This window comes from Phyllostomus hastatus, unplaced genomic scaffold (assembly GCF_019186645.2).
Source record: "Phyllostomus hastatus isolate PE091 unplaced genomic scaffold, TTU_PhHast_1.1 phas_contig_10, whole genome shotgun sequence".
Classification (NCBI taxonomy): Eukaryota; Metazoa; Chordata; class Mammalia; order Chiroptera; family Phyllostomidae; genus Phyllostomus; species Phyllostomus hastatus.
The window spans coordinates 2,059,192-2,083,546 of NW_025333499.1; the positions used below are offsets into that span (position 1 = coordinate 2,059,192).

A 24,355-nucleotide genomic window follows, 5' to 3' on the forward strand; every position below is an offset into this window, starting at 1 on the left:
GATGTTGAGAAAAAAGTTATTTTACCTTTTCAATAATTTTTAAGTAGAAACTAAAAGGGACTAGGAGTAAGGAAATACAAATGATGGACTGATCTTTTAGTATAATCATTTAGATTTTAAAGATTGAAAAGTGTGAACTTGCTGCCTTGAATTTATGTACCATCTTTAGCATTACTGAGGTTTAAAGCCCTTATAATTAGATACTAGAGATAATTGCTTTGGAAATACTTGGGTGTATTGTATTTAGTGGCTGCTATATTTTGGCACACTTTTGGAAGGTTGCTTTAATGCTGTCATTATTTGCTGTGATTATTTTCTTGTTTGCCTGTCTTTATAGTGAGGCATATTTCTCCTGGTGTTCGCTTTTTCCTTTTTTACTTCCATTACTAATTCTTTATTATTCTGCCGATTGACTTTTTATAGGTAGAAGTATCTTTTAACATAGTGCTTAAGAACACTGTAGTCAGACTCCCTGGGTTTGAATTCTGGCTCCATTTCTTACCAGCTATGTCATCTTGTGTGAATTATTTAACTTCTGTGCCACAGTTCTTAATCTGGAAAATGGAAAACCTGCTTCATAGGGTTTTCGAGAAGTTTAACTGAGTTAATGCATATAAAATGCTTAGAACAGTGTTTCTGAAACTTTAGATAACATCAGAATCACCTAGAGGGCTTGCTAAAACACAGATTGCTTGGCTCCACCCCCAGATTTTCTTATTCTATAAATTGGGGGGGGGGGGCTGAGAATTTGCATTTCCAACAATTTCCCAGGAGATGCTATTGTTGATGATCAGGGGAACCACTGGAATAGAACAATGTATGGCATAGAGTGTTAACTGCTTTTTTTTTTTTTCTGGACTACTTTCTCAGTCCCTGAGTAAAAATACTTGACTCTTCAGTGCTATTTAGTACTGCTTTCATCTAGAAGCAGTTTTGAAATCTTTTGTTAAAGTGGTTTCTAAAAAATGGCACCCAGATCAGTATCAGCAGTATCACCTGGGAATTTGTCAGAAATTCAGATCTTGGGTTCCACTCCTGTCTGTATTTTCTTTTATTTCTTTGTAAATATTTTTATTTATTTATTTTTAGAGGGGAAAGGAGGTGGGGACAGAGGAATAGAAATATCAGTCTGTGGTTGCCTCTTGTGTGTCCCCCACTGGGGAATGGGGACCAGAGACCTAACCAGCAACCTGGGCATGCGCCCTGACTGGGAATCGAACCTGCGACCCCTTGGTTTGCAGGCCAGAGCTCAAGCCACTGAGCCACACCAGCCAGAGCACTGTCTGTATTTTAAAAGTGTGTCTTGGTTTAATTGGGGTGTCTTAGACTTTTCAACAGCTTTATTGAGATATAATTCACATACCATACAATTTACCCATTTAAAATATACATTGGATTTTAGTTGTCCACAGTTGTACAACCATTACCATATTAATTTTAGAACATTTTCATCACCCCTCAAAGAAACTCAGTAGCCATTAGTAGTCACGTCCCTTCTCTCTCCCAACCTGCATTGCTTGACAACCACTAATCTACTTTATGTCTCTATAGATTTGTCTATTCTACAAATGGAATCATGCTGTATTGTATGTAAGCAGCTTTCAAGTGATTAAAATGCTTTTCTTTTATTGCAAAAAGTAGCATACAGATAAAGAAAACCACCCAAAAACAGTTTATAGTTTAATAAATAATTTTAAGGTGAATGCTTTTGTAGCCACTACCCAAATCAAGAAATAAAACTCTGCCTGTCACCTTAGAAATCCTTCCATGTGCCTATCCCAACCCCAGCATCCTCCCTCCCTTGGAAAGTATCTGGTATTCTGACATAGTAATCACTTCACAATCTATTATGGTTTTATTATCTAATGTGCATCGCTGGATAGTCTGGTATATTTTGTCCATGTTCTTTAAAAGATTTTATTTATTTTTAGAGAGGAGAAGGGAGGGAGAAAGAGGGAGAAAAACATCAAAGTGTGTTGTATCTTATGCACCCCCTACTGGGGACCTGGCCCACAACCCAAGCATGTGCCCTGACTGGGAATTAAACCAATGACCTTTTGGTTCACAGGCCGGCACTCAATCCACTGAGCCACACCAGCTGGGGCTATTTTGTCCATCTTTTAAAATTTTATTTGTCCTATAAATATCTATAGCTTCCTTTTTTGCTTTTCTTTTTCCTATACTGTATCTGTTGAAGAACTCAGGCCATGTGACCTGTAGTTTCCCAAAGACTGAATTTTTCTGGTTGCATACTGAATATAATTCAACATGTTCCTCTGTCCTCTGTATTTTCTGCAGATGGACAGCTGGATCCAGAGGCTTTATACATTCAGATTCATTGACTTTGGCAAGAATATTGGCAATGCTGTGTTCCTTCACAATATTCATTAGGTTGTAATGATGTTGTGAATATACTTTGTATGCTAACAGCCATTGCTGCCCAAAGCTTAGATCCATTACTTCATTGAAAGTGTCACAATGCTCTAACTCCATCACTTTGTTTTCATATATTAGCTGGAATAATTTTATAAGGTTACTCGATGTAATTTGTATAGGAAGGGCAGGAAAATGCTTGACTTTACATTTTTTTCTGGTCACTATTTCTATCACTTTGGGCAACTAACCTAACCTGTAAGTTGCTTCTTGTGGGGAAAATAATTTATTCATTGGGGTTATTGGGATTAAATGAGAAGATTTAAGGTGTTAATACACTATAGGTAGTTAGTAGATGGTAATTTCTTTTACACAGTATTTTGCTTAATGCTTCCAACAACTCAAAAATGGGCAATTATGGTGGTGAAGTGATGGCCAGGTAGCAAAGCATGTCTGGACCCACCCTTCAGGTCTGTGTTGGGTTTATCAGCAGTGGGAAGGAATGGGGTTTGTTCTTTGGTCATTTGGGGACTAAGACTCTGGCCAGTGATAACTGAATGTTCCACCAGAGTAGTTTTTTTTTCACTTTGTCAAGCCTTGGGAGTCACATTCATACCCTGTGAAGGGTCTTACCCGTTTCTGTGGTGATGTGCACTCCATTGGTTGCCCTGATCTCCTTCCATCTACACAGCCCCCCCATTGTTCAAGTTTGTTCTGTTCAGGTTCTGCTGTAACCTTAGTAACCCATAATGAATCTTCCTAGTAGTCAGTGGTATCACCACTATTAACATACATTTTGGCACCATAAATAGCAGGTTATAAAAGAGGTAAATATTCTTTTTAATATATATTATCCAAACAGTACAGCACTTGACACACAGTAAGTGCTTAATAAGTTGGAAACCATTTTTTTATTAATAGTCTATCTTTTTCCCTCTCATATCTTTCCTCTCTTCATTCAGTTCAACAAGTAGTCACTGAGTGTTTCTAAGTACTGTGAGCTAAGAACATAAAATGAAAGAGTTGGTCTCTGCCCTTGAGAAACTCACAGTCCAATTAAGGACTAAGTGAGATCATGTTTAAAGTTCCTTAGCCTTTTCCTTTGTGTTATCATTTCTTCCTCTGCTTTGTCCATGCATAATGTAACCTATTGTTTCTCAAAGTTCTCCTTAGCTCCATATCCCTTCCTGGCCTTTGAGACTGCTGATATGTGAGAAAGCCTGCAATTGTCTTCTGTGAATACAGGGTAATAACAAGAAAAACCTTTGGGCCAAGATTAGATTTCAAAGTGGTACGTGTGATTGGCACTACAATATCAGTTTATGGTCTTTAGATGCACCTATACCTGGTCTCCAGCTTTCTGTCCTGTTGCTTTAAGTCTTCATTCCACCTTCTCTGTTCCCCTCTACATCCCCCCAGATGTTTGCTACATAAAGATAGAAGCTCCTAAATCCAGTTAGTGATCTATCAAGTATGTAAAGAGACAGCTATACTTCATATAAACTAGGATTTGAGTCAGCCTAGGTTTTATCATTGAATTTGCATTCTCATCTATAAAATGGTAATCAGAAAGCTTGTTTCATAGGCTATTATGAACATTAAAGTAAAATGATATATTTTTAAATGTTTAAATTATAGAGTGGCCTACAAAAATAAAGCCATTGTAATTTATGTAAAATAAATACTTAATAACTCTGTTACTTAGGGCAAATTACTTCATCTCTGAACCTGTTTCCTCATCTTTTAAATAGGGATGATGATAACTTATTCACTCAATAAGTATTTGAGGACATACTCAGTACTGCCAGATACTGGGAGTACAAAGATAAGCACCTGGAGAATGGAGGGCAGCATAGTCTACTATGGGTGGGAGACTTGTAAACAGTCAAAAGGATCAGTACAGTAACATTAGGAGTGAACAAAATGTGCTATAGCAGATGAAAAATACATCACGGACTTAAAAATGCTATGCTATACAACTGAAGTTAGTTAGATGTATCCCAAATGTCTCGACCATTGTTTCATTTCCTCAAAAGATTTGTACTTTAGATGTGTTTACTTCTTTAAGCTAGATTTTATGAACTCCTGAAGGGTGTTATATACTCCAGTAGTAGAGTACCCTGAAACTAATATTTTTAATGTAAAAGGATTATTTTTACCTACTTTATCATCATTTTTTAGTTTCTGTTACTGAATTAGTTTGCAAAAAAACTAGAAAATGTGTTCTTATTTTGGGGAAAGATTCCTACTCTTACAAGCATATTCAGTCACCATTAACATTTTGGTTGGTGTGTTCTCGTCTTAATGGTAAGAGTAGCATTTAGAAAATTTTGGACATGGTTTTCCCAGAATAGGAACAAAAAAAAATGTCTAATAATAAGAAAAGATGCTCAAACTAAACATTGGAAATACCAATTAAAATGAGATCTTTTTTTAGCCAGATTGGCAAAAAAAAAAAAAAAAAAAAAGGAAATATCGAGTCCTGGCAGAAATATAGGGAAGAATCTGGTCTTAAATAATGCCCACAAGTGATATAAATTAATACTGCTATTTTGGAGATAATTTTGGCAAGTTGCAAGATAGTATAGTTTGTATGATGCTATTTGAATTTTTTTTAAGCTGGGGTAAACTGATATATTTGGCGGGGAGGAGTGGTCAAGAGGAGCTTGATCTTGTTCTGTGATGTTTGCATTTCTGTTTGAGAAATTTAAAGTACACTGAAGAGTACAGAGAATAATATAATAAAAACCCTTTGGCTGTTCTCTCCCCGAGTTGATGATTTTTTATCACTTATTTTTGCCTCAAGTCTTTTAGGGAGGGGGTAGTATAGGTAAAGGGGAAATACTTTTTAGTAATACTTTAACCCAGTGTTCCCTTCCTCTCTGCGATCATTACCGTGAATTGCTTGGATTTTTATACCGTGAGAATGGTATAAATTACTCATGTAAGTAGAAATTCAAAAACTATGTGATGTCCACACAACAATCTGCTATCTCTTGTGTAATATTATATTTGCATACTACTATAGAGTTTGTAAAATCATTTAATAAGAATGCTTTGGGAATGAGACTTTATTTAGTCATTTATTCATTCCATTGTAAGTCTTGTTTGAAAACACTTTCTCGACTTTATTTTTAAGTAATATTCTTCATGATTATAGAAGTATACATTGCTTATTGTTGAAAAACACAGATAATTACAGAAATCTGAAATTAATCATTCAGGGATAAATACTATTGACATGAGTATACAGTATATTCTTCCAAGGCTTTTCTTTATGCCTGTATGTAGCATAAACATGTTTTTTACAATAATTTTAAATGTAATTCATTACCTTCCAACTTTTTATTTTGAAAATTTTCAAACGAAAATGCTGGAAGACTAGCACAGGAGCATTTATATATCGTCAGCTATATCCAACACTTGTTAATAATTCACCATATTTGATTTATATGTATATTTAACTTTCCTGAAGCATATAAAGTAAGAAGATACTTCATCCTTAAATCCTTCAGCATGCATGTTTTAAGAATAAGGATCTATAAAATCACAGTACTATTATCACACCTAGAGAATTTACTCTTTTTCTTAATATTATCTAATATCCTGTCCATATTCAAACTTTCTCAATTTTCCCCAAATTGTCTTTTTTTAGCTGTTTCTCCAAGCTAATATAGAAATGGTATTTTTAAGTTTGCTGTTCCCACTTAATATTTTGACCCCTGTTCTCTGTCATAATGTATACTTCTATAGTGTTTTTTGTGGCTGCATTATTTGTATTGTGTGCATGATTTATAATTTGTTGACTAATTCCCTGTGTTCAAACCTTCAAATGCTACTTTTTCTGTATCTTAAAACAATACTTAGTAGTGCACAATAGACATTTTGTAAATAAGTGTTGAACAAAAGAAAGAAGCAGAGTAACAGTGTAACAGAGAAATCTTTGTAACATCCATGTTTCCTTAATAAATTTTTAGACCCCAAATGCAAACCTGTAGGGCTTTTGGTACTTACTATCCTGTTTAGAAAGACTATCCTGCATTATTGTGTGGTGTGTTTAGTATATAACCCATGTTGATTTATAATATACAGCACCTCAGGGTAAGCCTTGATTGATACTTTAGTATTAGAGAAGAGCATAAACCTGGATAGATCCAGTATCATTGCTGTAGATGTCTCTTCTGATACCTGTATCTGCTGCCATATTTTTGGTGGGGGCTAATTTGACTTCTCTAGCCTAGAGTACCTTGCAGTCTCTTCACCTAATCTCTGCTCCTCAAATTTCCTTGTCTGTCTTGAAGACAGCCTTTTACATAGATCATTACATTTTTACTTTTTAAAAGTAAAGGCAGACTGTCTGCATGGGTGAATTCAAATCTCCTCCTCTAGCAAAACAAAATGGTAATCTCCATGTCCAACAGAAGTGTTGGATAAGATCTTATATTTGATTTTTTCCATATCAAAGTCCTTATTTTATAGGCCCAGATTAGGGGAAATGACTTGTCCAGGGTAACATGGCTGGTTCGTGGTAGAGCGAGTCTTTGAATCCAGTTTACTTCTTGTTTCTACTGTGCTAAAGATAAATCTTTTCTTAAAACAGAACTTCTGAACTTACCTCTATTTCTGAATGTGCCAGCAAGTGTCATCCAGCAGGAAGTCCAGAATAAGTGGCCCTTTTCTAATAAGAAAGTTCCCCTCAAATGGAGAAAATTTAAGCAAGTAGAAAAGTAAATGATTAAGTCAAAAGTCCAAAGACAACTCAATTTCTTTACCCTTTTGACTATAGTTATTATTTGTCAACATGAGGTCAGTTTGGAGCTTTTTGATTGGACAATTCGATTTTGCTCTGTTTTCATGCATGTTTATGGATGACATAAACCTGTAGATGGGACTGAATTTCCTGCTTGTAAAACTTGCAGATTAAATGTTAGAACATATAGTTAGAACATTCTTTTTAGTGTTTGTATTGCATCCCAAAGCATGGACTTACTACTGTAATTTAATCATTCTCTTTTGTTGAGCCTTAGAAGTGCAATTCATTCTGGGTCATTTAAAATTTTGATAGGTACTGAAGGCGATAAATAGTACTGAATTTTCCTTCCCACCAGTAGTGTTTGTGAGTGCCCTTTTCTCCACCTGTAAGATATTGTTGATGTTTTTAATTTTAACCAGTCCAATCAGTGAGAAATAGCACGTCCTTGCTTTGATTAGCATATGTGTAATTACTAGTAAGGATGAGCAAATTTATATTTTCTGCAAATTGCAAGTTCATGCCCTCTTGGTTTTCAGTCAGATTATTTGTCTTAATTGAATTTTGAGAGTTTTCTGTATATTAGAAATAGTAACCCTTTATCCTATTGCAAATATTTTCTGTTTATGGTTTAGAATTTTTATGTAGTCAAATCTGCCCCCTTTTTTCTTTGCTTTTTGGTTTCTAGATTGTGTATCTTACTTGGAAGGTCTTTGCCAAGATTACAAGAATAGTTTCCTACATTATCTTCTAATACTTTTATAGTTTAGCTTTTCATGTTTGAGTAATGGTGTGAAATAGGTATATGCTTTTATTTTCATCCAATGGTTAACCAAAAGCTCCTATTTTTCATCTTGGGAAAGCGTAAATTTGATCTTTCAAAATGTACTCAGCTTAAAATCGAATTATTTGGAAACGTGTAATTTGTTGTTTTTTTTTTTTTTTAAGTAGGAATTTGTGCCAAGTAGAAAACTGGCTTAGTTGCTTTGGGCTCTTTAATTTTGAGAATAATTCAGATTAGTTGTATTTAATACTTAACTATTTATCTTGAACTGAAGGCAAAGTATTACAGTGTTTCAAGGGATATTAGTAATTATATTCCCATTTTATGTTATTTTAGGCCCAGATTGTCCTACGGTCACAAAGTCAGTTGGTGGTAGGGAACTAGACTACCTTTGCAAACTGTTCTTTCATTTTAAGCTAACACTTTTCATGTGAAAGCTATAAATATTTTAAAGCAGCTGATCGTTTACATTGTTTGGTTATTTAAAGGAACATTGGTATCCTGGCTAACCATTGTGGCTCAGTTGGTTGGGAGTTGTTCTGCAAAGTGAAAAGTCATTGGTTCGATTACTAGTCAGGGCACCTGCCTGGGTTGCAGGTTGGGTCCCTGGTTGGGGCTCAGAGGCAACCTGTTGACATTTCCTTCTCACATCAATATTTCTCTCCCTCTCTCCCTCCCTTCCCCTCTCTCTAAAAATAAATATTTAAAAAAAAAACATCAGAAATGATTGTGACAGGCCATGTGTGGTACTGTTAATTTACTCAGCCAATTCTTTTTTTTTTTTTTAAGATTTTATTTATTATTTTTAGAGAGAGAGTAAGGGAGTGAGAAAGACAGGGAGAGAAACGTCAACGTGTGGTTGCCTCTAGCATGCCCCCTACTGGAGACCTGACCTGAAACCCAGGCAGGTGCCCTGACTGGGAATCGAACTGGGACCCTTTGTTTCGCAAGCCAGCACTCAATCCACTGACCCACACCAGCCAGGGCAAGTTCTTATGTTTATAGGTTGGGCCATGATATTTTTTTCTAAATGCTTTGTTTTAAAGCTTTTTTAAAATCAGTTAACTAATTTGATTCTTATAAGAAACCTTTGAGGTTGGAATTATTTTTATCACATTGAAAGGAGCTTGCTATCATGTTAATAATTGATATAAATAATTTGGTTTTTTAACCATATAAAAGAATCTTTGTCTCTGTTCCTTCCAGATTCATTTGAACCAGCTCAAAATAATTGAGATGCACTTAAAACCTTTGATTGCTAAGTGGCGTGACCCAACCAAACATTATTTAGTAGACTATTTATAAGCAACTTGAGAATGAGGCCTGGAACATCATCAAAGTTTAACTTTTCAGTTCATGTCAGTACTTAAGGCTAAATCTAGAGATTAATATGTCCTTTACATTCTCCTTCATATACAGGTAACATGTAGTAGGGTGGAAAAGACCAGCTCTTTTTGGCTTTTGAGTGCTCGTGCATGCGCGCGCGCGCGTGTGTGTGTGTGTGTGTGAGAGAGAGAGAGAGAGAGAGAGAGAGAGAGATCATAAGATTACTGCCCTTAGACAAATCTGCAGCTAAAAGAAATGTAACAGATAATAAATAGTATGGCTTACTCTTTGCCAGGTACAATCCTTTGGATAGACTGTGTTTATTTTACAGAAGTTTACTGACTCAGTGATACAGTAATTTGTCTAAGATCATACAGCTAGTAAATAGAATTTAAGCCCAGTTCTTTCTCCCAGGCCTTTCCATTATGCTGTTGTCACAGCATATCTTTTTTCAGAATATTTTAAGGCATTAAAACCTATCTTTTATTTAAGAATATACCTAGTCTAGAAGGTTAGGTACATTTTCTGTAGAAGGTTTGTGTGTGTGCTTTTTCTACCTTTCTTCAGGATATAGGACTAGAGGATTTTTCTTTTTAAATCCAAGAACACAGAATTCCCCCTTACACAGAGGAGGCTTAATCTTTAGAGATGCTATGTATTTCTTTGAAAACTTGGGAATATGACAGAGTTGGACCTGAATAATGCAAAAGGGTTGGAATTTTTTCTTTGATTTCCTGTACTATATTGTATTTGACAGTCTATCATGTGACTTTAGGGGAAATACCATACACCTGTGTTTCATAAATGAAAGTGAAAACATAGTACTGGCTAGGCAGTGTCTTAGAGATCTTTTTGTGGGATGATGGTTCCTAATGTTTTTCAAGTCATGGATCTCTTTAAGAAGCCAATGAAAGCTATCAGTCATCTTCCCAGAAAATAATAGCACATGCAAAGATTTTTCATAGAATTTCAGGAATTTTGTGCTGATCCCTCAATATAAGACAAGAAGAAATCTATAGGTTTCTCCACATGCGTTTAAGAGGCTGTCCACATTGCTGTGTTGTTTGTCTTATATTTTCTAGTGTATATATATGTTTTAGACTAAAGCACTATGGCCAAAGATGAAAGCTGGGCTAATTGTTTCATTTGTGCTAAAGATATTTTCTGCTTTATGCAACTTTAATCTCTAAAAATTCATTTAAAAAAAAACAAGAGGATTATGGTTGATGTTACATAAGGATTTTATTAAATGTGCTATGTTGATCTTGTAATTGATTGTTTTTCGGCTTTGCTTTGGCCACTAGGAATATGTAATTGTGCACTTTCATGTGCTAGAGTTTTATTTTTATATATTACCATTGCTTCCCATCTTACTTTTTTCCCGATATATATTTTTTACATTTCTGTATACCCAGCTAATTTATAGCACCCATTGCAGTGTCCTGCACATAGTATATTCATTTATGAATATTTTTTAATGGAAAGATGCAGATTGAGTGAATTGTATAAATAGGTTTTTCTCAGTTGAAGATTTCACCAAAAGAGTTTAATGTGACTTGGGTTTTTTTAGTTTTGTTAAACATTTACTGGATAGTCATTTATTCATTTATTAATATACTGAATAACAGATTCTGTGCCAGTGACAGGAATGCATCGATAAATAGGCACAGTCCAATTCATGCAGAACTCACTCTAGTGGGGAGATAGATGTGTAAATAAGCAGAGGTGTGTTGATTGAGGATATACACAGGGTACAGTCGGGGCACAAAGGAGAGAGTAGTCTATTTTACTTGGGGAGGGGATATCTGAAATAGCTTCATAGAGGAGGTGACATTTAACTGAGCTGTAGAGGATATGCAGAGAGCAGCTATTTCAGCGGAGAGAGCAGTTTGAGTCAAGGTATCAAAAGTCTTGAATGTTAGGGAAACTATAAAAAGCTTGACATGGTTAAAGCATGTGGGGAGCGGAGGGGAATATTATGTAATGACATGGCCATGGTAAGAGACAAACAGGGACTAGGTCCTAGAGGTCTTGCATGCTGGGTTAGGTAAGGAGTTTGCCCTTGATATAGGTAGATTTTGAATTTGAGGGAGATTTCTGTGGCAGCCAAGTGGAGGATGGAATGGAGGGATCTGACAAGATGAAGTCTTAATTTAAAATATTTTAAATTTATATGAGATTTTGAAACATACACAAAAGTTAGAAAATAGTTTAACAAAACCCTGTGTATCTGTTACCCAGTTTCAGCAATTACCAACACATGGCTATTGTTTCATTTAGATCCTACTCCCTCATTACTTCAAAGCAAATTCCAAAGTGAGTAACAAATTGGCAAAGCATAATTAATATGTAACAAAGTGTCTCAAGTCTGGCTGTGCAGCTAAATCACACAGCTTGAGAAGAAAGGAAAGTTTCCACCTCATATATAGTGAGTCAAATATTTGTATGGCCAGACATTTTTAATTTTCAAAATAAGTCTTGGGTGATTTTGAGGAGCCAGGGTTGAGAATTCCATATTTATTTTTTTTCTTTATTGATTTTAGCAAGGGGGGGGAAGGGGGAGAAAGAGAGGGAGAGAATGATTGATGTGAGAAACATTGCCTCTTGCGTGCACCCCAACCGGGGAATGAACCCACAAACCAGGCATGTGCCCTGATTAGGAATCAAACCTGCGATCTTTCAGTTTGCTGGACACTCCAAGCAACTAAGCCGCACCAGCCAGGGCCAGATTTTAATTTTTTTAAGTAAATTATTTTTAAGTAACTTGACTTCTCTTGAATGTATTTTCCTGAATTCAGTAAACACTGCCTGTGGCCCTTCTGGGTGAAGTTCACCTATTAGATAGTGGCAGGCTTTTCTGTGGTTAAGTTCTTGACATTTGTATAAAGAGTATTTAAAGGCTCGTGTCTTAATTTTCTGTTACAGGTGGGCAAGACTGAAATAACACTTTCATCTTTGAAACTGGATTTGATATGATAGGAAATAACCAGTCAGTGGTACAGTTGATCTTTTGTACCATGTCCAGTCACAATTAAGGGACAGGATGGGAAATACCTTTCATTCTTAAAGGGTAGACTAGGATTATTCCAGAGCATCATTTTAACTTGTATAGACAGGGGGTCTTTCTCTATTCTTTAATTTGCATAACTTTGATACTCATTGCTGTTTTTATTTTTTGTTGGGAATGCTAAGGGCTCCTTGGCATGCTGCCATTTCCTCTCTGCTGGCAAAAGTGACCTACTACTTTGGTGAGCTCTGGTTTGATGCCAAATTCTTTGATGCCAGTTTCTCTAAGTAATTGGGAATAATGACCGGAAGGATAACTTCTGGGTCTGCAGCTTCCCAGGATAGTATGGTAGAGGATGTGTAGGAGATGTGTTTTCAGATACCATTCCTATTTCCACAGTGAGTCTTGTGGTATCAGATTCCTCCTCAGTATTTCTGCCCTTATTTTCTTTGAGTTTACTGAAGTGCAGAAAAGCACCAAGAGCGAGCATATGTACTTACCTGAAGTATAGTGTTTTCAGATTTAGAAAGATAGACTCTGTCAAGGTATTTCTGCAGGTAATTTCCAGATTTGTCTTGAGGGAGTAAAGGTTATTCCTCAGTTGCTTTATTATTTTTGAGTGTGTGTTTTCCTTAACAGCATCAAACATTGAACAGTTACTAGGGACTGCTATTTTTTCTTCGTGTAGTTTTTTAAAAATTAAATTTATTGGTTGTAACATTCATTAACATAATTTTCAAGTGTATACCATAATTCAACATCTGTATACTCTATTAGTTGCTTTATTAGTACATCTTATTCATGTCCAATAAAATTTAGATCAGCAAATCCTCTGAGTCATGTGGCCAAGGGTAGGGACACTGGTGTCTGTAGTAGGTGGGGGTGGCAAGGTGAACTGTGCATAGAGACATTTTATGTACTGTAGAGTTGTGGAGCAAATTTGGGTTGAATCCAGGTTCTGCCACTTACTGAGTATGTGGCTACTCTTGGTCTCAGTAAACTTAACCTCCAACTTTTTATAAAAATAACAAATAATGCATGATGGTCAGTAAATGTTAGCTGCTGTTAGAATAAATGGAGTCTCAGAATGTTTGTTAGGTGGATATTAAAATAAATAATAAAACACTAGACTAGATGGAAAGGCCCAACAGTCAGGTGGTATCCATTTTAACAAATCAGTTAATGTGATGTCTGTGCCTCTGTAATCAAATAATGAATAGCAGGCTGGGTTTCAGGATTCGGCTTGCTGCTTCCTGACATGATGGCTGGTCCAGACAGTTTTCTCTTGAATTTACTTTAAGAGACTGCAGACAGGCAAAGGGAATCACTCACTGCAAGGCAAAAATTTAGTATTTTCCTTAGTGGCATGCTGGAATTTAGTGTTTTCTAAGCAATTTTGGTTGAAAACTGCCATAATGCTTTCCCATGATTACAGTGGGAATTTTAGACTGACTTTGATTCATCCACACTCCCATACATGTGTGTAGCATTTCTTAGCCTACCAATCAATAAATAGTGGGTGCTAACACCAGGATTAAACAGAAGGCAGCACAGGAAAGAAACTCTAAGAGCAGGCAACTCAAAGCATTTGTTTAGATGATATTTTTCTTAATTTGATGCATGCTCTTTGGCTCGGGGGGGGGGTCACTGTTTTCTACTTTAAGAAAAACCATACAAAAGAAAAATTCTTGTTATAAATGAATGCACAGTTATAGAAAATTGGAAAGGATTTGAAAAGCATGAAGCAAAAATAAAACTATGTTATCCTGCCACCTACAGGCAACCACTGATAATGTATGTTTCTTCTTTCCCAGGTGGTTTTTTGTTTGTTTCCTTCCCCACCCTGTGGCAGACATTTTCTCATTAATAGGGAAGTGATAGGTACAGAGTACAATATAAGCACAGAGGGAAGGACACTCAGTCAACTTTTAATAGATTAGGGAGAGGATTGTCCTAATTCTAGGTAGTATCTGTGCTATTCAGAACCCATATGAGTATTCATTATGTTAAGGTGAAGTAGTGAGCTAAATGGTACCCTGCACTCAACTTCAGGGATTTTCTTTCCATCATCTTCTCTTCCCCTTCCTTCCTCTGTACCTACCTTTCAATGACCCCATAATTTTATGCTGGCATTCACAGCCAAACTTTCGCAAAGTTTTCTACACATGCCGTGTATATTGCCCATTGATTCCCTGACTCACTCCAGTCTGTTTTCCTTTTCTACCACCCCACTGAAACGGTTGCTTCTCAAGTTACCTCTGTTTCCAATTTCAGTGGACATTTTTGTGTACATATCTCATATTGACTTTTGACCCAGTAGATTAGTCTTGCCAACTTTTGTCTTTCATGATACCATGAATTAGTTTTGCTCCTACTTCACTGGCCTCTCCTTTGCGAAGTTCTCCTTCTCTGTCTTACCTTTAAATGTTAGAGTAAGTAAGAACTTTCCTCTTTTTCTCTTCCTTCTTCTTTACCTCTTTCCTTCTCTGTAAGAATTCTGTAGACCTATGGCTTGAAGTACTGTCTAGATGCTGACAATTACAGATTTTTTTCTTCAGGACTGACTTCTTCCCTGAGCTCCATTCCTCAAATATATGTGAACCTATCAAGTGTAAGATGCTGTGCTAGATGCTAAGAGCTTAACACTGTAGAAAATCAAACCCAGTTATATTAATTGATACTTGCTATGAAAGAAAAAAGCAGAGTACTGTCATAGAAAAATAACAGTTAGACCAGCTTTAGGTAGGTGGCCATGAGAAGCCATTTGGGGTCTTATTTTAAAGTCAGTTCCTCAAGAACTGGCTGTGGGGAAAAATGGGGGCGTGGGGCAGGAACATTGCAGTGGAATAGCACTTGTAAAGGTCTGGAGGCCAGAAAGAACTTCGAGTGTTCCAGAAACTAAACAGAAAGACTAATGTGGTTGTGAAGAGAGGAGACGGCAGAGAGTTTCGGGAGGCAAATCATGCCAGGGCCCTGTGGATCATGGTTAGAGCTTGGATATGGTTCTAGGGAAACCACTGAAAGGTTTTAAGCAAGGAAGTAATATGAGCTGATTTATGTTTTCAGAAGATTACTTGTGCTGTTCTCTGGAGAATGGGTTGGATGAAAGTGTGGAAGTGGGGAAACAGTTATTCCTATTTCACAGTTGAGGAAACGAATACACAGAGGCTGATTTGTCCATGGTCATAGAGTATGGGATACAGCAGTGGTTCTAGCCTCGGCTTTCTGATTTTGAGCCTGTATTCTGACTTGGTGCTTCTCAAACTTTAATACATGAATCACCAGAAGATCTTATTAAAACACAGATTGATTCCTCAGGCCTGGATAGGGCCTGAGACTCTGCATTTTTATTTTTAAATTGTTTCTTCTGGTCTCTGACTTTAATTACCAATGTAACAAAAAATACAGGGGCAACAAAAACATGTGAAATATAACCGTAATCTATAGGACGAACAATCCAGCTTCTTTAACAAATAAATTGCAAGGAAAAAAATAAAGATTGAGGAGATATTTATAAATTATAAGAATTTAAGTGATACATCAATCAGTTGCAAAGAATGGAACTTATTTAGATTCTAATTTGAACAAAAACTATACAGAAGAATTTATGAGACAAAAATGTGAACACTCACTGGACATTTGATTATGGTAAGGAATTATTTCTTAATCTGATAATAGTAATGTGGTTATGTTGGGGTTTCTTTTACATTTTTATTGCATTTATTGGGGGTGACATTGGTTAATAAAATTAAAGTTTTAGGGGTAAATTCTATATATTGTATTGTGTGTTCGCCACCCCAAGTTAAGTCTCCTTTTATCACCATTTACCCCTCCTTTACCCGCTCCTACCTCCCCAACCCCCTTTTTCCCTCTGGTAATCACCATACTGTTCTCTCCAGGAATTTTTTTAAAAATTTCCTTAATCCCTTCACATTTTTCACCTAGCTTGCCTACACCCTCTCCTCTGACAGCTGTTAATCTGTTCTCTGCATGTATGAGTCTGTTTTCATGGTTTTTGTTAGTTTATTTTGTTCATTAGACTCCACATTTAAGTGAAATCATATGATATTTATCTTTCGCTGACTGGCTTATTTCACTTAGTATAATACCCTCCAGATCTATCCATGCTGTGGCAAAGGAAAAGATTTCCTTCTTTTTTACAGCTGAGTAGCATTCCGTTGTGTAAATGTACCACAGCTTTTCTTATTCGTTCATTTACTAATGGACACTTGGAGTGCTTCCATATCTTGGCAATTGTAACTAACACTGCAATGAACATAGGGGTGTATATATTCTTTTCAATTAGTATTTCAGGTTCCTTTGGATATATTCTTAGAAGTGGAATCACTGGGCCATAAGGCAGTTCCATTTTTAATTTTTTGAGGCATCTCCATGTTGCTTTTCACTCTGGTTGCCACCAGTCTGCATTCCCACCAACAGTGCACAAGGGTTCCCTTTTCTCCACATCCTCATGGGCATTTGTTGTTTGTTGATTTATTGATGATAGCCATTGTGACAGGTGTGAAATGATGTCTCATTGTGGTTTTAAATATGCATTTCTCTGGTGATTGGTGGTGATGAGCGTCTTTTCATATGTCTATTGGCCATCTGCATGTCCTCTTTGGAGAAATGTCTATTCCTTTCTTTTGCCCATTTTTTAATTGGATTGTTTTGTTGTGGGGTTTGTTGGTTGGTTGGTGTCAAGTTTTATAAGTTCTTTATGAAGTTCGGATATTATCCCCTTATCAGATGTGTCATTGGTAAATATGTTCTCACATTCAGTGCGTTTTCTTTTCATTTTGTTAATGGTTTCCTCTGCAAAACTTTCTAGTTTTATATAGTCCCATTTGTTTATTTTTCTTTTGTTTCCATTGCCCGAGGAGACATACCAGAAAACATACTGTTATAAGAAATGCCCAAGATTTTACTTCTTGTGTTTTCTTCTAGGATTTTTATGATTTTGGCTCTAACATTTAAGCCTTTAATCCATTTGAGTTTATTTTTGTGTGTGGTGTCAGAAGGTGGTCTAGTTCCATTTTTTTAGCATGTATCTGTCCAGTTTTCTCAACATCATTTATTGAATAAACTGTCTTTACCCAATTGTATGTTCTTGCCTCCATTGTCAAATATTACTCAACCATAAAGGTGGGGTTTATTTCTGGACGTTCTGTTCCATTCAGTAATCTGTCTATATGTCTATTTTTATGCCAGTACATTCTGTTTTGATTACTATGACCTTGTAGTATAGTGTGATATCAGCTAGTGTGATTCCTCCAACTTCTTCCTCTGGATCGCTGTGGCTGTTTGGGGTCTTTTGTAGTTCCATATAAATTTTTGGAATATTTGAGTTCTGTGAAATACACCATTGGTACCTTGATGGAAACTGCATTGAATCTATAGATTGCTTTGGGTAGTGTGGACATTTTATGATATTCTTTCTATCTGTGAACATGATATATGCTTCCACTTATTTGAATCTTCGGTTTTTTTCTTTGGTGTCTTATAATTTTCTGAGTACAGGTCTTTTATGTTCTTGGTTAAATTTATTCCCAGGTTTTTTATTGTTGTTTTGTTGTTGTTGTTGTTGTTGTTGTTTTTGAAGCAATTGTAAATGGGATCGTTTTCTTAGTTTCCCTTTCTGATAGTCCATTACAGGTATATATAAATGCAACTGATATCTGGATATTTATTTTGTATCCTGATACTTGACTGAATTCATTGATCAGTTCTAGTAGGGTTTTGTTTTGTTTTTTTGTAAGATTCTACATTTTTAATAACTGCCAGGTGGTGTCAGTGCTGGTGAATCTTCAATCATACTTTGAATAATAAGGCTAGTTTACCACTACACTCAATTGCTATTGAGCCCGTTCTGGAAACTGTAGGTGTCCTCTGCCCTTAAGTTGGTGTAGTACTGAAAGTCATTGTAAATTTGATCAGCTGGAGGTGATGAGTTACCCTTTAAAGAGCAACTTTCCTAAATTTATTTTAATTGTACTCTTATTTGACATAAATGCTACAAAATCAAGATAGAAAGCTCAAAGGTAAATGAAATTATGGGGAATGAGGAAATGAAAAAAGAAATAGTTAAATAAATGGAAGTCATGGTAATGATGATGGATGGTGGTTCATAATAATTTGTTAGTTTCCTTAAATTTGGTCATCTTTCTAACCTTAGTTTAGGAAGAAATGTTTATTACATGTAGAGATTGCTTGGTGCAGAGTTCTGGTTTGACCCAACAAAGGCAGTAGGCCATTTTCAGGGATTTGTTTAGTGCTGACTTCTTTCTGTTAGAGGCTTTTTTTAATGTAATGAGATTTTCACCTGATTAGCTTCTAAGCATTATGTAGAAGTCACTTCCTAATTACTTTTCCCATCATTTGGAGATTGACAGTATCTCAGCTTCTCACCTTGTTCCCCAGTTTCCTCTCTCGCAATAATTTTTTGAACCATAGAATCCAATAGTGTAGAAGAACCTTATATTTTCATCTGCAGGCATTTACTATAGTAATAAAAACAGTACATACAGTGAACAGCATGTTATTAAAGTATGGATTTGGGAGTCAGAAAGGTGTGGATTTAGTCTTGGTGCCAACATTCACTAACCAGGCAAGGTACTTAATTTCTCTGAGCCTCAGTTTTCTATCTGTAAATGGGGACAAAACTTAACTTGAGTGGTGAGGATTGTATGAAAGACTTGTTATGAAACCCCGGGCAGCATGTCTCAAATTGTATTCGGGTACTTTTAATTGGTGGGCTGTCAGTAGATGTCACTTGAAAAAATGTTTCTTTGCCTTGATAAGTTTCCTTTACCCAAGATTTCTTGGAGCCATTAGTATTGTCAGCCAGCCATGTAACTGTCCTAAAGGAAGAGAAATTCCATTCGTAACATTCCCCAAATTACTGGAACCATGTCTTCCTTCACAGAGTAAAATGCTCTGAAATGCTCTGGGAAACGCCAACCTAAGTACTCTGTGGCTTATAATGGGTACTCAAAAATATTCTCCCTTTCCACTGTGAAACCAGCTTAAAAACAGAGTAACTAAGAACAAACTAACTTTTGAATTTTCTTAATTGATGTCTCATGGACAGTAACAGCTTCACTTTTTAATCTATAGATGTTTCATGCAACAAAGTTATAGAAATCAGGTTAACAATGCATTTGTTATGGGGGTGTGTACTTGTTCACTTGTTTTGGCTTGATTAATTAATTGGGTGCTTATCTGAATCTGATTATGAGAAGTTTGGAACCCAAACACTGTGGAAACTGAAAAAGCCAAATGCATTTGCTCTCTTAGAACCTCTACAGTTAGGAAACGGAACCTATCTTTGACCAATCAGATGCTTACACTCCAGACTTCGTTTGCATCTAGAGTCACTGATACCTAAAACAAATAACCTGAGACCGTTTAGAAATAATTCTGCCACAAGCAGTATCTTCTAGACATCCAGAGTCGGGTTGACAGTGTGGGTACCCCCAACTAAACTCTGTCTGTGGGAGGTCCTTTGATATAGTTCCAGGCTGCATAGCTTCCTTCGTTCCCCCTCTTTTCTGAATCTCTAAGCCTTCCTGTTGGTTCTGTGAGCTCTCTGTTACTCTTCTGATAAATCACTTTTTAAGCCAGGGTCTATTAAAAAGTACAGAATTCTAGGCTAAAACACCTCTATTTAGACACTTGCATGATGATGTACAGCAATCTCATTTATATTTTTTTAAATCAGCAAAATAGTTGTGAGCTTTATTTGCACAAGTTACTCAGTGCTCTTATTTTGGAGGATTTTTTTTTTTACTGTTGGTTTTGGGGGTTCTTTATATATTCTAGATACTATATATGTTTTTCTGATATTTTCTGGTGAGTTTTATAGTTTTACATTTAGGTCCATGATCCTTTTTTTTTTTTACTTTGAATTTTTTAATTGAGTTATGATATATAACATTAATTTCAGATATATAGCGTAATTCAGTATAACTAGAAGTTTAACCTTTTGACTGTCTTCACTCATTTCACCCACTCCCACTTTGGCAACCACTAATCTGTTTATCTGAGTTTTGGGGGTTTTGTTTTGATTTATCTATTTATTTATTTAGTGATTCCATATAGAAGTGAGATGACACAATATTTCTCTTTCCCTCTGTCTGACTTGTTTTGCTTAACATAATTGCCATCTGTGTTGTTGCAGATGGCAAGACTGTCTTATTTTTATGGTTGAATAGTACTCCATTTTCTGTGTGTATCACATTTTCCATGTCTTGACCATTGTATATACTGTTTAACATGGAGGTGCATATGTCTTTTCAAGTTAATGTTCTCATTTCTTTTGGATAAATACCCAGAAGTGGAATTGCTGGTTCATATTTTTTAAAGCTTTTTGAGGAACCTCCATACTGTTTTCCATAGTGGCTACACTAGTGTACATTCCCACCAATAATACACAAGGGTTTTCTTTTCTCTATATCCTTACCACATGATTTCTTTTGAATTGATTTTTATGTGAAGTATGAGACTTAAAGTTCATTTTTTCCCCCATAGATGTCTACTTGTTCTGGCACCATTTGTAATGAAACAATCTTTGACTGAGTTGCTTTTCCTTTGTCAAAAATCAGTTGGGCCTATTTGCGTAGGTCTCTTATATATTGATTTATGTGTCTATACCTCCTCCAATACCACATACACAGTCATGATTACTGTAGATATATCTGGATATAGATACAGATATGTATGAGGTCTGTTCAGAAAGTATCCATCCATGTAATATGAAAAATAGAGCCATTTATTGAAGGAGATACAAGAAACATCACACATAGGATGATGATACCTCAGTCTCCTTCAAAGTGGGCACCTGGGGACCTCACACAGTTCTCCCAATCACCATCAGCTGCCCTGTTTTATTGTCCTGAATCTCATCAACAATCTGAAATCTCTTGTCTTTCAAAGGTGATTTTAGTTTTGGGAAAAGTCACAAGTTGCAGGGCACCAAATCTGGGCTGTAGGAGGGCTGAATAATCGGGTGACTTGATGTTTCTCAAAAAAAAAAAAAAAACAAAACTGCATGAGACGTGATGCTTGAGCAGGCATGTTGTCATGTTGTAACTGCCAATCACCAGTTTCACATAACTGTGGCCTTCTGAATCATATGAATAGTTTCCACAGAGGAATGTTCAACACTAACACAAAATTTGGTGCAGATTCATTGCTCTACTCACTCAGTTGTCTTGAATGTGATGGCCACACAGTACACATACTCAACGGTGTCTATCGCCCCCACTGACTAGTACAGTGAAGTTATCACTGTTCATGCATGCACATTCCAGTCCACTCTCCTTGGCTGCTAGGTTACATTGATGTTATGTAAACAGTTCTTGGTATGTTGACAATGGCTGGATTTTTTCTGGACAGACCTCATATAACAAATCTTAAACTTGGATAGAGTGATTCCTCCCTCTTCTATTTCAAGATTGCTTTAGCTGTGGCAGTCTTTTACCTTTCCATATGCATAAGTATTTCAATGTTCTTGCACAATTGTGAATCCTGTTGTACTTCTAAGTTTAGAGTCAACGTGTCCATTACCAGTACATAGAAATATGATTGATTTGTGTATGTTTATCTTGCATCCTGCAACTTTGCTGAGATCACTTATTAGTTCTGGGAAGGTTTCGTAGATTCTTTAGGATTTCTACTTAGAGAATCTTTTTGTCTTTCTGCAAATAGGGACTGTTTTCTTTCTTTCTGACCTATATACCTGTTAATTTCCTTTTCTTACCTTATTGCAGTGGCTACAACTGTCAACACATGTTGAATGAAAGTGGTGAGAATGGGCATTCTTAAATTCTTGCCTTGTTCCTAACTTTAGAGGGAAAACATTCAGTGATTTGGGTTGTATGGTGTTGTGTGCAGCAGAGTCAGTAGCCTCCCTGCAAATGATTGCTCTGAGTAATGGGTATGAGAGAAAAAAATCCTGAAAGTAAGTGTATAAAAAGGTCACTTTATAGTTTCCATGACATGGATTGGATTGTTGCTAGAATCCTGTTGACCTCATTTTAGATATTTGGAAGTTATTGGAAGCAGACATTTTGCTCATTTTCTATTAGATGCGGAGGTGATTTTTTAAAAAGTAATCTGGTATTGCGTACCTTATATGCGAACCATAAAGGGAAACATCTTTTTTTCCTTCAGGAATGATGTCTACAGAAACATTAGAACATATTCTGGATTTTCTCCAACTCTTGCTAAATGCCCATTGGTTGAATGGTTGCCAGCCACACAAGAAAATATATGTTATTTCCACAGTACTGTGGAAAGGTAACACCTTTCTTACTGAGTATGTTGGACTAAATCTAGGCCAGAGTTGCCTAAAATTTATACTTGTGCTTGGTTGTCTTTATATTATGACAATCTTCTTGGGGGAAGGACGTTGACCTCCAGTGACTGCTGTATACCAAATATGTTACTGGCAGCAGAATCTTGGGTGTGTAAAGCATTTGCAATTCACCTCTTCCTCTGTTCATGTGTCCTAGTTGCTAATAGGAGAAACCTTTATTTCTTCCAGAGCCTTGGCCAGAGCATCTTGAAGGGCCTGTCTGCCATCAAAGATCACCTAGATTTATACTATGGGTCTAATTAAATTATTGTTCATTCACTTTTGAGCCTTCCAAATTACGTGGCCTTAGTTCTGTGCTCAGGACATTTCTAGTGAGTCTTATACCTCATTTTCTAATTAAAAACTAAGAGTATTGTATTGCCTTTGTTTTTATAATACAATTAATGTATTTTATTGATTAAAACTGTAAAAGATACAAAGATGCATAAATAAAACAATCAAACATAATCCTTTTGATTAGCAATGAGTTAACATTTTAATGCATTTCTAGCTATATTCTTTAGGCATAGGTTTATACTGTTCATTCTATTTTGTAACTTATTTCACCATGAGCATTTTTGTGTGCTGTTATATAATTTTTAACAGTTGTATAATGTTTCATTTTAAACCAATTATGTTTTGGGCATTTGATCCTTTCCAGTTTTTCACTATTGTACATGGACATTCAGTATGGATTCTTATGGTTAAATATTTGTGTACATCGTCCTGATTTTCTTTGGCTAACTTCCCAGAAATGGAATTTCTAAGTTTTCCAGAAAACTGCAGGGATATGGTGAATTTTCCATCTTGAGGTGTTGAAAACATTGAACTTTATTTCCAATTATGAGTTTAAGAGGTTTGTTTTTTTTTAAAAAAAGATGTTTAAGTTTGGCTTAAATTGATTATAGACTTTTGCAGCATATGGATGTGGGCCAATGTTTTCTGGAGAGATTCTTTACCCACCCCCACCTCATAGCCATGCCTCTCATTTGGCATGGCATTGTAACTCCAGAATTTGTACCTTAAGCATTTTGCATGCTCTTCATTCTACATTGTCTGTGTGCAAGCCTGTAGAGTTCAAGATCACAACTTTAATTCTTACTTCTTTTGGGATTTACTTTTTCAGATCATAAAATAGAAAATCGAAAACATGAAAGTAGACAGGACTAAACTGAAAAAAACACCAACTGAGGCTGTAAGTATCCAAAAGTTCGCTGGTTTTTTTTTTTTATTTCAAAAAAATCCTTGCCCATTTTACCCATACTGATCTTCCAAATATAGCATCACTTAATATATACAAAGTACAAAAAAAGAGTAACTTGTATTGAAGCAGTCAAATTTTCTTTTAAACTTCCCATGATTAAAAAAGTGAATAAGCTGGAGACCAGTGGAAAGTGAGTCCTAAACAGTTTATAGCTGTATATACCTGAAGTAGGCTTTTTGGCTGCTGATTCTATGTATTGAAAGGCTATGTGGTATAATGGAAAGAGCAGATGTGGGTTAAAACTCTTTCCATACTTGCTGGATCTTTTTCAGTTTTGTTTTCTAGAAAATTATAGTGATAACACCTTTCTTACTAGATTTCTTGTGAGGCCAGTGTTTTAGCTTTCTATATTATTGATTCTTTCCCCCACCCCACCACCCCCCATCTAAGTCCCCCACCCTTAATTATAGAATTCAGTTTTACCTGTGTATTGGTTAGCCATGTCAGTTGATCCTGTGTCAGTAGAAATTCCAGCTTCAGTCCAATACTCTTGT

General features: G+C 36.0%; 1 protein-coding gene across 14 annotated transcripts in view; it reads left to right on the top strand.

Annotated features, from left to right (window-relative positions):
- Positions 1-24,355, top strand: part of HUWE1 (HECT, UBA and WWE domain containing E3 ubiquitin protein ligase 1) — a 156,512-nt gene that overhangs the window by 8,800 nt on the left and 123,357 nt on the right. For 12 of the 14 annotated variants that reach the window (XM_045832716.1, XM_045832783.1, XM_045832774.1 and 9 more), the window contains one exon: positions 23,724-23,792. In XM_045832716.1, coding sequence (XP_045688672.1) covers positions 23,748-23,792 — 45 coding nt within the window. In that variant the 5' untranslated portion in view covers positions 23,724-23,747. Of the gene's footprint in view, positions 1-22,416; positions 22,540-22,786; positions 22,930-23,723; positions 23,793-24,355 lie in introns of those variants that run through there. The other 2 variants (XM_045832749.1, XM_045832740.1) reach the window with 2 other exon arrangements.